Here is a 17,337-nt window from a genome sequence, read left to right on the forward strand (position 1 = left end):
TAAAAAATTAGCCCTTTTCTAGAACGGGGTATCAATTTTAGGGGAAATTTTTTCTAGAATGGGGTGCCAATTTGGAGTCCCGGGCGGCACATACCCACCCAAAAAATACCCAAGTGCCCCCCCCCCCGGGGCCCTGAGCCTTTTCCTCTGAGCCCTGATCCCAGTCATATTCATGGCTTTGAGCCCTGAGCCCAAATACGATGTATGACTGTGGTCTCTGACGGCTTCGCGAAAAATTCTCTATAATTGGAGTCTCGATATAGAAATTTGATTGGTTGATTGTTTCGAGCATCCCCTTAATGAATGGCTTAGGCTTCGCTGTCTCTCCTTTCTAATAACTTATTTGTAGCACTTTCCATGAACTACCCCCCCCCACCCCCCCCCCCCCCCCCCCCCCCATCTCCACTACTTCATGTACTGATTCGAAGTCGGCTTTTAATAAGGGTGTTGAAAATTTCTTCCCGCCCTGGCGCAAATGCTCTCAGTCCACAAGTGTAACAGGCCTCTACTTTCAAGAGAAGCGCCCTTCCGAACGAGAAAGCCTTATCATCTTTAGCCAATAGCTTACGCTTTTCCTGCTCCGCGTCTGTACGGGCATGTTTGTTTGTTTGTTTGTTTTTTCACCAACTTCCGCCTTCCGACCCTTCTAGCATAGAACCGGAACGCTTCGGCTTGTGGTTTCTGCATCTTTGCCGTCAGCCCAGCGAAGACGCTGCTTAGATGTAGCCTGTTCATAGACCCTCTATTTTCTTTTAAAAGTCCTTCGAGCGCGCGTGATAGAAAGAAAAACAGCGTGGAATTATAAATAACCGCTAGCCCAAAGGGACGTCAAAGGGGCTGAGGGGTGGGGGAAGAAGAATTCGAAAACTAACCATCACTCGTGGAACGCACGAGATCGCGCAGGGAGACAGAAACACAAATTGGGTACATATCTGCTACTATCTGCTTGTTTGTTTCTTATTGCTTTATTTTTTCTCTAAGGTTTTAATCTTATTGTTTTTTTCTTGGCTTGCTCTAAAGCATATGATACTGTATTTCTAGTTCAGCCTTTTATAACGTACCCAACGAACGATAAAAAGACCGCTGAGTGTAGCCATCCTTGGGGATTCTCCAGATTGCCGATTTTCGGTCGATAAATGTTTTCTTGGTCTTTGTGGAGAAGTAAAATGTGACTCTAATTGCTTTTAATTTTTTGACGAGAGGAAGAACTGTAGTTACTTTTTTGAAGAAACGTAATATCTTATTGATTGTGAGGAGAGTCAGCAAAGGTTGGAAAACTCCGCCATTTTGTTCACGTGTACAATTGATTCGTAAGCGCCGTAAAATATGTGCAGTTAAGTTTATATTCGTTCACAAAAGTGTCTGTTGATGGTGTAATGGGATCTGAGTGCAGTGTTGAAAAGGACTACGAGCTAGAGGAACCTGTGGAATGCAGTAGCAAAGAATGGCGATTAATAGCTGCAAGAAGAAAACAAGATGATTTCAAAGCGACCGTATTTATTTATGAGAAAAACAGAAAAGAAAAACCCAAGAAAGAGGAGAGGATTGCTAAAGCTGCTCAGGTAATTATAGCTACTTATTCTTTGACTGTCAGCCTTAACCTTGATTAAATTTTTTAGAAAAAATAAGTTAAGCTTAAACTCATTTTACATTTGAGGGTCATAAAGTTCCATTTTACATCCAAGGGAAACATTTTCTTTAAGGGTCCAGCCAAAAACGCCTCATCAGTAGAGTGAAGTGGATATTAAATAGAATGACCTTGAAGGTAATTCCTTGATGATGCTTGCATTGAAAACCTTGTCTAAGTCTAAGTGATGGCTTCATTGGGACATGATGTGACATGTGTCCTTGTTATCTGGGTGTCCGTATTATTAAAGTGGGATGGTTTCAGAGAAAAATGATCTATGGGATTTTTCGCTGTTGTGACAAACAATGCCGTCCATTATATGTGGGTGTCCATATTAAGCGGTTGTTTGTAGAGTGGGGTTCCACTGTTTTATATTTTAAGATACAGTGGGGGCTGTATTACAACTGCTTGCATGATAAGTACTTCATAAAGAAAAAAGTTTTGGTGATTTATTGATTTAGCTAAGACACCAACCTACCCCCCATGCCCCCCATATACCATAACGCAATGTTTTGAAAATCTTCGTAGTGACTAACATGCCATTCCTTTCTTCCTTAAGTATTTGAAGATTCTGAAACATCCAGCCATCCTAAAACAGGTCTGGTCTTACGACAACTCAGAGGAGTTCTGTATGGTTACAGAGCCAGTCCGGCCTTTAGAGTCTGTGATACAGACACTAGACACACTAGAGATTATTGCTGGATTGTACAATGTTGTAGATGCATTAGCTTTCCTACATGACAAAGTATGTTGTTTATCTTTTAACTTCATTTTTAAACTTGGTACCAGTTATCCATGCAGATAAAAATCTGACTTGCATAGGCCACATAGAGAGGGCGCCTGTATGTCCACCAAGTTTGTAATGTTGAATTTTCGTTGAATGAAAACCTTGCACTAGTTCCTATGTACTTGTAATTCCACTGGTGAATGGCCAGGCCAAAATGTTTGGCGAGTAACTCCATAGAAAACACTCATTTCCTTAATTAACATTAAAGTTCCAAGCAGCTCACCAGAATTTTTTCTGTTGTTTGTTTGATTATGTTGTTTACTTCAGATTCTTCTAGGTCAAAATTGTGGTAACTATTGACCTGCTCATCCTAACCTGTTTAACCCCAGAAGTTACCAACATTAATTTCCAAACTTTCTTTTGTAAAATGCTGAATAGAAGAATAGAATATAAAAATAGAACCATACAGTATATTGTTGATGAAGTTTTATATGTGGCTAAATGCAATTTAGGCAGAGTTAAAATCCGTCCAATGCTGGGTAGCAGTTTCACTAAATTTGGGAGGGGGGGGGGGGGTCCATGTACACCTGTACATGTATGTGCTTTCTGCGTTACTGAGGCTTGCTTGGTGTCTGCACATTTCTGTTTTCCCTTCCCTACCATCACAAGTGTCATAGGTAAGTAAAACTTCCAAAGCACATTGTTGGGTCCCTGGAGGTGGTCTGTGGTAAGGTTGTGATGGAGACCTCATTCCTGCTAGGAAGATTGCTACCCTCCTTGCTTGTTCTACTGTACTGAAATGGCACCTACCCTCCATTATACATAATTGGCTTTGAGTTTTTATGGTGACACCATATGTTTTTGTTGACAGACTTTGACAGAAATTTGAACCACTTTACTTACTTGGAGTTAAAATTAAAAAAAAATGGTTATTGTACTTTAACCCATTCGCTCCTCAAACATTTGTAGAAACTGCTCATGTGAAACCATGTCCCATGGACCACAACTTTTGTGATCTTTTCAGGGTTGTCAAAAGTAGCCGGCTGCTGGCAAAAATTGCCACCTACTTGGTTAGTATTGGCCGGCTACTCTGCTTGGCATTTCTTTACAGATGTTGTTTTTTAAATAAAATATCCCTGGACTGGCCGCTTACTTTGACAACTCAGCCGTCTACCTCAAAACTTTCTGACAACCCTGCCTTTTTACAGGTTTCACATTTAGAAGTTATTGCTTTTGATTCTACATGAAACCTGAAATTAAGCTTCACAAATTGTACACAATCTCTGGGCAGTTGTTTCCTCTTTTTAGTTAGAAAGAGGTCTACCAGAGAATGGTTTGACATGTTTTACACTGTTTTACAAAATCTCCAGTAGCAAATCTATGGTCAATTTTATTGAGAGTCTTTAAAAATTAGGAAACACAATTATCTTTGTTTTTACTTTTACAAATTTATTGTAGGTACTGTTTAAAAAACGAGCAGGCTCCAGTTGTTCAAACAGGTGGATGGCGCTATCCACTGGATAAATCTCCATCCACTTGATTGCACAACTGGCTCCCCTAATATTTACCCACTGGAGAGTGATTTATCCGGTGGATATCGCTATCCAGCTTTTGAACAACTGGGGCCAGGAGTGTAGTATTGTCAAGTTTGAAAATTCAAGGTGAAGTTAAGAGTTTTTAAACCTGATTAATACAAGACAAGGCAAGGTAAACAAGACAATACAAGACAAGACTGGCATGACACAACGGCTTTAAAATCTCTGACATAGATCAAGTTATTCTTGCACTAATATTTAGATTTGGGGTCATTTTAGCTAAAAAATTAGATGTAAAGTTTAGTGATGTCTTTAGATAAAAAGACACTCATTAAACACAAATTTCTTTTGTTTTTTCCTTATGAATAAAATTAATATTTATTATTATTAATGAGTTTTTGAAATAGATGTATTGTATATTTTTATACACTTTTATTAAAGGCCCTACTTAAAATGGGCACCATAGAAGTCATATTATTATTTTCAAATGTTACATGTACATTTTATTATTAATTTTTAGGGTGGCCTGTCACATAACAACCTTTGTCTGTCATCTGTGTACATCAGTGATAATGACTGGGGATGGAGACTTGCTGGGATGGAATATGTCTGCAAATTTTCTGAGTTAACCAATGAGGTGAGTTGTAATTTATTTTATCCAGCCTCAAGAGTGATCAGCTTCAATTTTTTTTAAAAAAATGCTGATCCAGTGATTTTGGTTCCTCTGCGTCCTGCGTCCCTGACACATAAAAATCCCCAAAGGCGCAAAATAATTGATGGCATGCGTCCCGTAGTAAGCAAAGATCGATCAATGAATCTGAACTTGTGTATTTGTAGAAATATCTGGCCCGTTTCGCGTAATTTTCTGTGGTGGTTATTGTGGCTGGGACCTGTTTAATGGTGCATATTTCTTTAAGCCTTTGTAATGTGCTTTAAAATAGAAGGACTATATTTTAATTTCAGTATTAATACTGTAATACAAAGTTTTGGAGTCTGTCTTCAGATTAACTGTCTGGTTGCATAAAGGCTCAAGCATTTTTTAACTGGGACTCACTGGTTCTGGACTGGGACTCGTCATTTTTCACAAAATGAGTCCCAGGACTCACAATAACTATTTGCAACAAAATCACTGCTGATCAATTGATAATCAAGAGAAAAGCTAATGAGAATCAGTAAAATAATCACCAAAGGAAAAATACTTTGATCTTTTGTCAAATTTCTCTCAAATAATTCTGTAAGGAAATGTATGGACACCAGTCTGGAGAAATTGTATTTAAGTATTGGGGCTTAACAATAGAAGACTGACTCATTCAGGATTTACATTATGTAAAAATTATAATTATTAATTTTGCATTATTTATATTTGCTTTTTTTTTATTACAGTTTCTATCAGGGACAAAGGCACTTAGAGATTCCAAATCAATTTCCCCCGAAGAGAAGGTATGTTTTTGGACATTTTTTGTCTTTATTTTGTGCTCACTTTAGAACCGTGGTATAAAATGACATCAGAGTATTATGCTGTTAGAGATGGACATTAAATGCCTGTCATTTACAGTTAACAGCACAAAATATTTATCATTCTTGAGGATTGGAAAGTAATTGTTCCACAAAAAAAGGCTACGTAAAAAAGATAATTATTTTTTTTCCAAGATTTCCCAGCTGGAGAGACATGGGTTTGACTCCTGTTGGAAAAACTTTAATCTTGTTTGCATTTTTTGTTTTTCCATGGACCCAGTGTCACTAATGATTATTTCAATTATCTTTCTTTTTATGCAATTTTGGTGGATTTGATTGGACCGTTACCTTTTTTATCATTACATATTATTAGTAAGCTCCCCAAAGACTTGGGGCATAGATACATGTATTTTGAAAGAATGAGTAACTTGAAAGTTATTTGTTTGATAGGAAGGTCAAGTCAACATCACTCCTAAAACTGGCCATTCTATTGATGCATATGCCTTTGGTATGTTTGTTAGTGACATCTTGGACACAAGAGCAGATTTAGGTAAATACATGTAAAATACATGAGAATTTCGAATTTAACCATAGACTGAAGTGATCTCCAACTTAAAACTTACATGTCCTGCATGAAAGACTTGCAATATTACTTAGAACCATTGTATGTTACTGCTGACTCTCCAGTAAGCCAGGTTCACAGCCAAAGTTAGAGAAAAGTGATAAGATTTTTGCACTTTACAAGGCGTGTTTTCTACTGTCGGTGCACAATATGATGCTTCATCCAAAAAACACAAAAAATTTAATGCGTCCTGACAGGCAGTCATTGCAAATTTTCCTAAGTAGCATGCCCTGCAGACCACACTAGTGCAATGTACCTCAAGAAATTGTACCTCAAGCATTTTAGGAAGTTAATTCATTTAGGGTCCACCTCTTTAACTTCCTTTTGAGGGTGTTATTTTTGTATTTATTATTTTTGTGATACCTTAAATAAAGTACTGTATTTATGTATGTATTGTCAGCTCTATGATATTTGCAAATCACTAACCAAGTTAGGTAAGGTCTTTAATTATGGAGCCTTTAATAATAATGATTAATGTATTATTATAATTTTGCCTTTTTTGCACCAAAGAAAAGTTTGGGTCTCGTGAAGTAAGTTTCTTTCATGACAACCAGTCCTTAGAGTGTTGAGGAAAATGAAATCTGTTCTTTATGCCAGGTGATATTGGTGAAACATTTGGAGAAAAAATGCAGAGTTTATTCCTTCATGAGAATCCTCAGGTAAATACTTTGTTTTCTTATGGTACTGGAACTTCAAGTGGGAGTATAACATAAAGCTCAACTTACCTGTACTGGTATTTTCTATGGCCGTAACTTGCTGGGCTGTCACTAAGATTTCACGTAACATGTACATGGTGGGGAATTGAACAATAAGGAAGTTCTTTTGGTGGTATTTTCCTCTTGTTTCCTGTAAGAGTAGCTGCAGACCATGCTCATAGTAGCCAGGGGAAATTCCTATCCACCGGCCTTGAGTATACTTCTTTTTTGCTAATTGTTTCGCAGCTCTCTCGCTATCAACGTGTTCATGTATGATCAATATAGACAATATTACACACTTAAAATTAACACATTAAGGCAGGGTTAATTCTCAACCACCTCTCATTGTTGAATTTTTTTCTATCATTTGTTCCCCTTTAGCCTTGACATTGTTTTAGTAAATTCTTAGTGGACTGGTCTAAAAAAATTCAAATATTCACCTTTGTTGTTGGAACAAACTACGTTAATTTTACATTGTATGATTTGTAGCCATAATATATTGACTTAAAAGTAAGCTTTAACCCAATGATTAATTACTTGTCTTTATTGGTATCTTTCCCAGATGAGGCCTCAACTTCGCAGTCTCCTCAATGATGACTTTTTCAGGTTTGTAATTTACTCTGTATTTGCTTTCAGTCTATACCCCGCAAGCAGAGTTTTCTCTCTTGCATTACTTTTGGCGTTGATGAAGTCATTCACAGCATGGAGTCCTTGAATTATGAGAATTGTGCCCTTGAAAGTCACTGAAAAGTCCTCGTATTCTTGGTTTAAAAAGGGTACGAACCCTGTAAAATAACGATAAATTTGTTTGTTATTTGCAAGTTCACCTTTAACGATGTACATGTATCTGAGCCACTTTTTTTGTCTTCCATCAGTAACATCTTTACTATGTTTGCGACAGTAGTTGTACATGCCCCTCTAATTGCTTATGATTACTCCTGTAGGTAAAACTTTTTAGTCATGTATAACTTCCAGTATTAATAGGATGTGCTTGTCTTACTTAACATCTTTAATGAGAGAGAGACAGAGCAGACTTCAACTGGTCTCAGATAATTTAGTATTTTGCAATCTGACCACTTGCCAAAAGAGGATAACCTTGTTGTGTTTGGTGAGAATACGCGTTGAAAAGCAATTAGTGGGATGGACATAAGGAACATAAGGATGAAATAATTTTTACATTTTCAAACATCACTGCACTTGAAGGACTTTTGTCCTCTTAGTCTACCTGCATGCCATTTATGATTCGAAACTTCTTTTTTTTCCTTATCGTTTCTGCAGAAGCAACTTTTTGGAAATAATGACTTTCCTGAACCAGATAACAATTAAAACAGAGGTAGAGAAAGAAAAATTCTTCAGGTTTGTGTAATGTGTATCATCATGGTTTTTAAGGGCTGCTTAAGCTTGTTACAATACTGTCATCACACATCCAGAAGATGTATGTTCGGTTTCAGTGATCTGTCTGTTGGGAAAGTCGATTTACGTGTACCTGAGTTTTCGGTCATACTTTGGGGCTGACAATTTTTCAGTTTGTGACAAGCTTCTTCTTGCACGGAATGCTAGAAAGTATTGAAAAAGAATCTTTCAAGAAATCCTCGAAATGAGAAGGAAAAGTTCATGTACGTTGTACATGTGGTTGTGAAAGGAGAGTGGTTTTTAGTCTGTCAGCCATATGTTATGTAAAAGGCAACAGGGCACTAGGCAATTCCATTCGTTCAAGTTAGTGCCAAATGTATCAAATACCAGTGACACAGGTTTATTGCACGTACAATCAGAGACTGGAACTCTTTACCAAATAGAGTCATTGAACAGCAGTCAGTGGAAGCTTTCAAAATGGCCGTCTAAGCATCAGACTTTTCTACGGGGAGAGGGGAGAGGGGAGCCCTACCCCCCAAGGAAGGCTTGAAACGCAGGTTATTTTTTAAGTATGTACTTGCACGCTACATTAGCCGATGTTTTAAGGGATGATTCGCAACGATGGTTTTCAGAAATGCATCACAACGTTGCAACATTGTTACAACATTGTTTTGAGTTGTGAAGTATATGAAAGAATTCATTTTTGAACTGCGGCTGTAGATGAGAGTGAAGAATGATCATCGCAGTAAATTTTCCAATTTAAGCAATTGGAAAGAAGAAGCCTAAAAAAAATCAGGGCTTCAACGGGATTCGAACCCGTGACCTCCGCGTTACCGGTGCGTTGCTCTACCAACTGAGCTATGAAGCCACACTCGCTCCCAATGTGTGGCTTCACTCAGTCCTGTTACCATTACTAACGGGTGCTCAAAGGCAAGAGGCGAGAGGATTCACCAGTGTACAACTGACAATTAGCAGCTTCCAGAGCGAATTAAGAAAACACGATTCGCATACCACTTGAACTCGCTCGCTTATAGTGTATTTTTGAAAGCTCAAATAAGGAACCCTGCTTTGCATGTCCGCTTTTTTTTGCGATACAGTTTCGCTGATGTTTTTATGGTTGCCCATTTTAGCTCACTAGCTTACAAACTGACTACAATACCAACCAAGGTTGTTGCGAGACGCATGCTTCCCAGGTTAATGTCAAGATTTGTTCTAGCGGAACCCAGTGCAGAGGTGAACTTCCTCCCACATCTTTTGACTCCAATGAAAGGTATCACTTTTAGTCAAGTAGGATTATTTTACCCAGTCAAATTTATCCAAATTAACGAGCAACAGAAAGACACTGTAATAATTTGACCTTTTCCTTTCTGCCTCAAATCTGCGGCAATTTGGTCGTGAGAGCAAACCCTGTTTTGCATGAAAGGTCTTAACAAACTCACAAAACACTGTTGTTGCTCCGTGCATGATTAAACGTCTGTTGAAAGATATTCTGACAATTACTTGCTTAAAACCTCCGTCTTTTTCAGATGATAGTGAAACTGATTATCAGTTGAGTGGCCTTACTCCAGTTCTTCCGGATGAATTGTTCAGGTGATTCAGTGACTGGCTTTTTGATGAGTATATTGGAAGTCGGGTTAGGGTTAGCAAGTATTTCTGTGCAAGGTAAAAGGGGAAAAGTTGAGACGCCAACTTTGCACTTCCAACGTTTGCTTTAAGCACGCACCAGGAAGCTCGCTACGCGGCGTCTAGTCACACGCCTGACATTCTTGGCGTAAAGACCACCTTTTGTTTCCACCCTTCGCATTTTACAGGGTTAGCTCAGACGAGGGAACTCTCAAAATCTGCGGTTACGTTCGATCCCTAGTACCAGACTAAGGGCTTGTTTACATGGAGGTGGGGGACCCCAGGTGGGTGAGGTAACCCGCCTGTCCATATTATAATCTCTCATATTAATTTGATCACGTTTACATGATAGGTGGGTTGACCTGCCGCGTGTTATCTCACCTACCCGGGGTCCCCCACCTCCATGTAAACAAGCCCTAAGTCTTAGGAATAAGTTACCACCTTTGCTCTGCAATGGGCTGGACCTTTTGTCTCATATGACCTTGGTTTGATTAGTCGCGTCTCTAGCGGGGGAATTATGAACAGCGGTCTTCAGGACTACCGTCTACTCAACGCATGGACAAATTAAGTGACAAGGTTGTTTTATATTGTAAATTGATGTGTGTTTGTCATTAACTTTTCAGAGAACATTGTATTCCCATTCTAATGACACTGTGGTCCATACGAGATTGTCATGTCAGGCTGATTCTCCTCAAATACTTTGGCCTCTATGCCTTTTCCATCAACAAAGATGTGCTGGAGAATTTTATCCTTCCTCAGGTTTGATTTGTTACTTTTAGTTTTTAGTAAGGGTTGAGAGAACTTGCTCCAGTTGTTCAAAAACTGGACTGCACCATCCACGGGATAAATCTCTGTCCACAGAATAATGCAATTGGTTTCCTTAATATTTATCCCCTGGATAATAATTTATCTAGTGGAGAGCGCTATCCAGCTTTTCGTGTCCTTGGACGTATAAGAAATATAGCGAGTGCTTGGTCTAGTCCCGCTGTCCTTCAGTCAGTTTCTTTTACTGTCTTGGGCGGAAACTCAGTACCGGCCCAAACGTTGTCCTTGACTGGAAAATGCGTTTTTTTGGGAAGCATTGAGAAAGACCCATAGTACATGTATGTCTAAGATCTAGAAAAATGTCGAAATGCAAGGTGGTGCTGTTTATTTCTTGGTAACAGATGTGTAAAATGTGAATTTGTTTTTATCAGATGTTGCTTGGTCTGCGGGAAACAGATGACAGAATTGTGTCTGCTACTTTCTCTGCTTTGGCCGTCATGGTGCCCATTTTAGGTGCAAGTGTTGTTGTTGGCGGGGAAAGAAGAAAGCTTTTCATCGAAGGAAGACCCAAGGTGAGGTTGAATGTGGTCAGTTAACAGTTAGCCTGAACTAAGGCGACTTATTCCAAGGCTATCCAACATTGATATTCTTTCAAAATATTTCTCCGTTTTTGATTGGCTCTAATCCCCCGTCAATTCTTTATAACCAACTGGCGTTTGCAGGATTTGGAAGATGTATACAATATACCATCAATTGGATGACTTATACCACAACCAGCTTTAGCCGATTCAGAAGGACCACTGGTTACATTTTCAAGTTGACGCTCTTTTAATTTTAAACCCTGCTGTTGATATGATAATGTTATTTTCTATATGACTTGATATAAAACTTTCCTTTTCTTTTCAGTTCAAGACATCTACAAGTATCCAACCAAGTAAGTGTTAAAATTGTCCCAGACTGTATGGATCTGAGGTTCTCCGTACAAATAGGGACATTAGGGAGCTTAAGCAACGACGACGGCGACGGCAACGAGAACGGCAGAAAAACAATAGGTTTAAATTAACACCTTTGCACGTGCATCACGCTTTTTTGTATATTTCTTTGCCGTCGTTGCACGACTACCACTTGAAAGTAACCGGACACGTACTATACACTGTTAATGGATTTGAATGTGTTTATTCTAAGTTCTAAGTTTCAAATATGCCTCCCCTACTACTTTTAAAACTCCTGGTTTAAAACATTGCTATAATATTTGTAATGGGTTTGACCGCATAACCGGTAAACAGGGACTTGACCGAGCTAAAATTTTGCACTTGTGTGTGTTTTCTTTTAAGTTTCCACGGGTTCTGTATCGGAGAAGAAGATCAGCAACATCGGCCCCACAAACCTAAGCAGTGTTATCGACGTTGAAAATAGACTCAATAGAAACACAAAAGACTCAAAAAAACGTTTTGGAAACAATGAGAACAAGACAAAAACACAGGATAAAGAGAAACGTCGACAGGAGATGGAGAAACGAAAAGAAGAGAGAAGAAAAGAAATGGAAAGGCGCAGATTAGAAAGGGAAAGACAGAAAACCGAGAGAACAAAGCTATCATCACCGAAACGAATTCCAGAAACATCGGTTATCCCGGATGAAGTATCTGACCACGAGGACTTTGAACCTTGGGAAGACGTTGAAGAGACCCAGAACTCCCCTCGGTCAGACGTGTCGGTGAGTAGTGTGGGTTTTAGGGTGAAAGTCCTTCCAACTGTAGATACTCGTAACAGTTGATGTGGGAGAAATACTTTACGTCTTAGGTCACGTAGCCTTGTATATCAAATCAAAAAAGGTGAACTTACGTGGTCACATTCCTCTTTCATTGCTGATTTCAAGTTCAAGCTTAGGAACGTGACCACTTGAGTTCACCTTTTCTTTAACCCACAAAGCCGTCTACGTTTGTCGTCAAAATCAAATGGCACGCGTACCGCTCTTTGAATTTGCGGAATACCTGTTTCGGTAGCTGTTTCACAGCACTTGATAACAGCTGCGCATGTAATTTAGCCTGCGTAGCCGGCGAGATCGTTAGCACGAGCACATTTTTGGCAGAGGAGCTGCGAAGCTGTGCAGAGAATGGGAATGGGACTTTTGGGTGTCGTCATGAATCGATTTTCAGGTTCAGAATTTTCCGTATAAAACTGTCAAAAATGGTTGACTGAAGATTAATGTATAAAAATCATGCAAAGTCGAACTTATTATTGGAACAATCGAACTTTTTTTTTCAAAAAAATGTTTGTCACTATAGTGCATGCCAATCAGTAAAATATGACTTGTTCCTTTGATCATGCGCGCGCTGTTTTGAGTGCCCTAGGTTGTTTACCATGTACATGGGCAAAGCTAAGCACTCATACTCTCCTCTTCGGGGAGGATCAAGGACCGCACCCGGGAGAGGTCGGAAATCGAGCCTAGGGCAAAGCGGTCGGTTCATGGTTTGGGCCGCGAATGGTAAGCGAATTTCAGGACCTTTAAATTTCGTCCAGTTATCGAGTTAACCATGTACGAATCAGTTGTATTTATCGAAAAACTGCCGCGAAGGCCTGAAGCTCGTATCAAAGATGGTTTTGAAGAAGTAGAACTCGAATTTCCGTTTGACACATTCCGTCCTGAAAAACTGGGGTACCTTTTCAGATGTTCCGTTGCTCCCGCAAATTTTTCGCTGGAACGACCCAAAAAGTCGTGTTCCAGTTTCTTGAAGGTAAACAGTGTATACTCCGAATAACTAGCATAGCACAAGGCGCATAATCAAACCACTTTTCCTTGTCGTGTTTTAGAGTAGGCGATCAAGTCAAGTCGCCGCTGAACCCATAAACTACTGGAGTGACGAGCATAGCTTCGCCAGTGATCAAGACAAGCATGACATTAACAATGTGGATTTTTCCTCTCCCTCTACACGCACCGACAAGTTTAACAGGACTAGTTTACCGTCTCTTGACAAGAATACTTCTGCTCCGAAAATTACAACAGGAACTCATGGCTCTGCGATGAAGCTTGGTTCCAAGAAAACTTCAAGTAAAGATGATAAACCCTCCAAGGCAAGGCAAGAGAGAAACAAACTACCGGGGAGCGAGTTTGAAATAACAGGGATTCCTATTCGCTCTATTGAACCTGATTATTTTGCTGATATGGAACCGGCAGTAAGCTTTAAAGCCAAGGATTCCAAAGTTATACCTGTGCATTCATATTCTGAACAACTGAGCTCTAAGCTTGCAATGGTGGACGATATGTCACAGGTAAATAAACGGTAAACTGCGGGCGGAAATATTTCAATTAAACCACTTGCCATTTCAGTTTTCAAAAATTGTAATAAGACAAGAAAGGAAAGTTCGATAAAGCCTATTGTTTGTAGTTCTTCTTCCTTTAGCTGAGGAGATTGAGAAATTTGCAAATTCTTCTTTGTTTCTGTGTTTTCAGCCATGATTTGGGCTTTGAAAACGGCACCGTGATTCTTTCACAGACACTGCAAAAAACGTCGCGAACCTTTCGCAATGGCTTCTCGGTTTTGATTAGCTGCTTGCAGGGGCGGATCCAGGATTTTTTTTAGGAGGGGGTGCACTCGTCTCTTGCTCTACTTCAACACCAATAAACCACATAGTTTTTTTTTTTTGCATTAGTTGTATTAGAAAACCGCAGGTCATCTCGGGGGGGGGGGGGTGCGCACCCCCTGCACCCTCCCCTAGATCCGCCCCTGGCTTGCATCGTACGATTCACTTATTGTGGCTCAATTTTCATTGGTTTGCTTTAGGCCATCCTCTTTTTTTTTCTCCGTTTAGCGTCGTCCAACCGACCCAAAGTTTTGGCGTTTTCAAAAAAAAAACAACAAAAAGTAACGACGTTGTTAAACCATTTTTCTCTTGAAATAATTCTTTTAATCTGAAAAATGAGGATAGTAACAGCATAGAGAAAAACAGGAACATTTTTTAAAGCATATTGTGCATTTTGTTGATCCAAATATGCAAATGTTAACTTTTAACGTCATCTTGGGGTATCAGGGCCTCCTATTCCGAGACCTCTTGTAATGTTTTTTTTTTTTTTGTTGTTGTTGTTTTTCAATCCGACCGACCGACCCAATATCAGGAAACGTATTCTACGCTAAACGAAAAAAAAAGGGGATAGCCTTAGCTAGCTAAGATACATTTTAGCCTGCTAAATTCTCTTTCCCGCAATAGTGCCTTACAGAGTGACAATATTGTTTTCTATACAGAAAGTTACCTTGCGTTGAACAAGAGGAAAAACCCGCCATATTTCTCCGGAATAAAGTGTTACTTTTTTTGAGATAAAAAACGAAATTTCCGGTTTTTCCATACAGATGTTCAACGTTCTAGAAAAAAATTGTTTTGAAAGCAAACAATTCCTCGGGAAAGCAATAAATTAAAGGGATTTTCCAGTTTCACTTGTCAGAGAAGCAGTATTTTAGTCCGCGACTTTTGCTTCTTGCGCGGCTGAGCTGAAACAATTCGGTTTAGTTGCAGATATAAATCAACATCTTTTTAATTATTGTTTGCTTTTTTCTTTTTGTCTTTCAGGTAGAAGGTGGTTGGGGTGATGAATGGGAAGGTTTTGAGTGAAAAGTCAGCAAACATATTCACGTTGATTGCTTTGCAGCACGTAATTTTTAGATTTTTAAATACTTTTTACTACCTCTTTTTTCCTAGTATGTTAGATCTCTTTGCGACTTTTCTCCTAAAATACTGCTGAAAAAATATCTCTCCGATGCGTTGTGAAACACCGGGCAAAAGATGTAGAATTTAGATAGTGAATATTTGCGCTTATCTAAATTGAAATACAACAAATATCTCTGAGATCTGAAGAGACTGAGACCTTTCAAGGTTGACTTAAAGAATATTTGAACTTTATCATTTGAAGTCCTTTTCTAAGAATTATTCTTTACAAATGAACGAGTTTTTAAGAAGCAGTACCTTATAATAGCAGCGCGCTGAGTTCCTTTTACATTTATCACTGAAAAAGGTGTTTAGCGAAATTAGTGTCTGTTCAGAGCTTTTTTTTTTTACTTTGAAAAGATAATATGAACACTTTCAAGGGCTTTAATATTCATGACCAAAATGAGTAAATTTGGGGGTCTCAAATGTTTGGAGGCTTTTACAAGAAGAAATAGAAAATAACGATAAAGGACTAAAATTAAAAAATCTTAGCTGACGTTCATCGTGCTCACGTTTGAGCACCGGAAACGCGGAAACCTTTGGGGCCCATTTATCCGCCCTGGCCCAAGGCTATACATATCCAGATTCAGTTTCGTTTGTCTTGAAACCTAAGCGGAGAAATTTAATCCAAAGCTGCAGTTCACCTGACATTGGACTTCGAAGTGGAGGTCGAACGCGCGACAACTCGAAGGTGGACGTATAGACTTCAAAACAGTCGGTTTTTCCCTGTAAAGGTCAAAATCGGTTTTTTTTCAAGGCGCCTGCATGGCGAGCCTCACATGCCCTCCAGAGTCTCACACTTTGTTTTCATCTTCGCTCCAGGACTTTTCTTTGATCGCTCCCGCGTTCTTGACCTACGCAAAATATAAGTTACCGGCTATTTTGCAGTCGAATGGGTGCATCACGTTCTCGGTGCTCAGTGATTCAAGCGCCTGCTACGTTCTGATATTAGCTGTTTTCCGCGGGTCCCGGAAGGGTCTCCGCAATTTTCTTGAGAACCGCACGCAGAGTAATATAAAACGAGTTGTATCAGGCATTGGCCAAGAAATCTGGAGGTGGTAATTGTTATAGTTAATTATACATCCATAAATCGACATTTTAAGTTAAAAGCCTGAAATTTTAACGTAATGTTAGCTTGTAAACAGGGTTCCTACGGCAAAATTTAGCGCGAAAACGTTCGGCCAGCGGAGCTGGATTACACTATTTTTAATTTATGGAATGATATTTTTGGAGAGGAAAGCTTTTAACGGCTAAAGATGCCCGGCCACAAGCTACAGATATATCTTATTCTGACCTATTTTTAAATTAAACTTTTCGAAATAGAAATTCGTGGCTATATTTACTTCAAAATAACTTGGAATACAAAAATATTCGTATTAGAGTTTAGTAATTGGGAAAAATGTAATATTTTAAATTGAGGAATATATCTTGTATAACGAGAGATCTATATAAAATTTATTTCTATGTCGCAGGTTTGTTTCTTTTGTGTTTATTAATACAACAGCAATTTGTGAAGTCTTGTCGGCCGGGAAGGGGGTTGATCCCTGTGAGGGTTTTTTTTAATAAACAAATGAATTCTTTTTTCGTCTTCTTTTTCTTCTTCTTTTTTCCTTATATCAGTTAGCTCTTCAGTTCAAAGTGCGAAGTTGTTTTTCAAATGTTTATTTTGCACTGAATATCAATATTTATAATCTCGTTGTTTTCAGGTACATTTTAAGATTTTATCTAAGTTTTCCTTTCAAATTTAAAAAGACCAAGAAGTTCTTTCTTTTGTCAAAGAATAACTACATTTAAATGTGACATAATAGGAGCCTTTCGAAACGACGAAACCAGGGTTTCTTCAATTTCGAAAGGTCCAAAAAGTCAATAAAACAAATGTTTCCTTTTCTAGTCTGTTTTAAGTGCCAACGCAGCTGTCTTTTAAAGTTTCCCCGTCATTCAATTTTGACACCTCGTCCTTCAAGACTTTCTTTTTAATAGAAAGTAAATTAGCAGATCCTTTGTTTGTAACAAAAAACTTTGATCAGATTTTGGTGGGACAAAACAACCACTATATCTCTTGATGACGGGGGATGTATTCTCTTGGCAGAATTCCTGAAAGTTCGTGGCAAAACTTACGTGTAAAATCTTTCGAGTGCATTTGCAAAGAGACAGAGAACAATGAGTGATTTAAAAAGATCAAAGTGAATTAGCATTTTCCATCAACTACCGAGTTTTGAGTACGATTATTATTTTTT

General features: G+C 38.8%; 1 protein-coding gene and 1 non-coding gene across 2 annotated transcripts; one reads left to right on the top strand and one right to left on the bottom strand.

The window, feature by feature from the left end:
• The first annotated feature begins 1,251 nt into the window (after positions 1 to 1,251).
• On the top strand, positions 1,252 to 16,571 carry LOC140937442 (protein-associating with the carboxyl-terminal domain of ezrin-like). The gene is made up of 16 exons (XM_073387008.1): positions 1,252 to 1,562; positions 2,187 to 2,372; positions 4,410 to 4,526; positions 5,273 to 5,329; positions 5,795 to 5,894; positions 6,564 to 6,625; positions 7,224 to 7,267; positions 7,940 to 8,017; positions 9,145 to 9,284; positions 9,541 to 9,604; positions 10,261 to 10,396; positions 10,834 to 10,974; positions 11,309 to 11,336; positions 11,737 to 12,116; positions 13,214 to 13,672; positions 14,966 to 16,571. The coding sequence occupies exons 1-16, from the start codon at positions 1,377 to 1,379 to the stop codon at positions 15,005 to 15,007; spliced, it is 2,220 nt and encodes a 739-aa protein (XP_073243109.1). The 5' UTR covers positions 1,252 to 1,376; the 3' UTR covers positions 15,008 to 16,571.
• Positions 8,810 to 8,882, bottom strand: Trnat-ggu (transfer RNA threonine (anticodon GGU)). Its single transcript has one exon. It is a non-coding gene; the product is annotated as a tRNA-Thr (tRNA).
• Positions 16,572 to 17,337: the final 766 nt, after the last annotated feature.

Source organism: Porites lutea, chromosome 5 (assembly GCF_958299795.1).
Source record: "Porites lutea chromosome 5, jaPorLute2.1, whole genome shotgun sequence".
In the NCBI taxonomy this organism is placed as follows: domain Eukaryota; kingdom Metazoa; phylum Cnidaria; class Anthozoa; order Scleractinia; family Poritidae; genus Porites; species Porites lutea.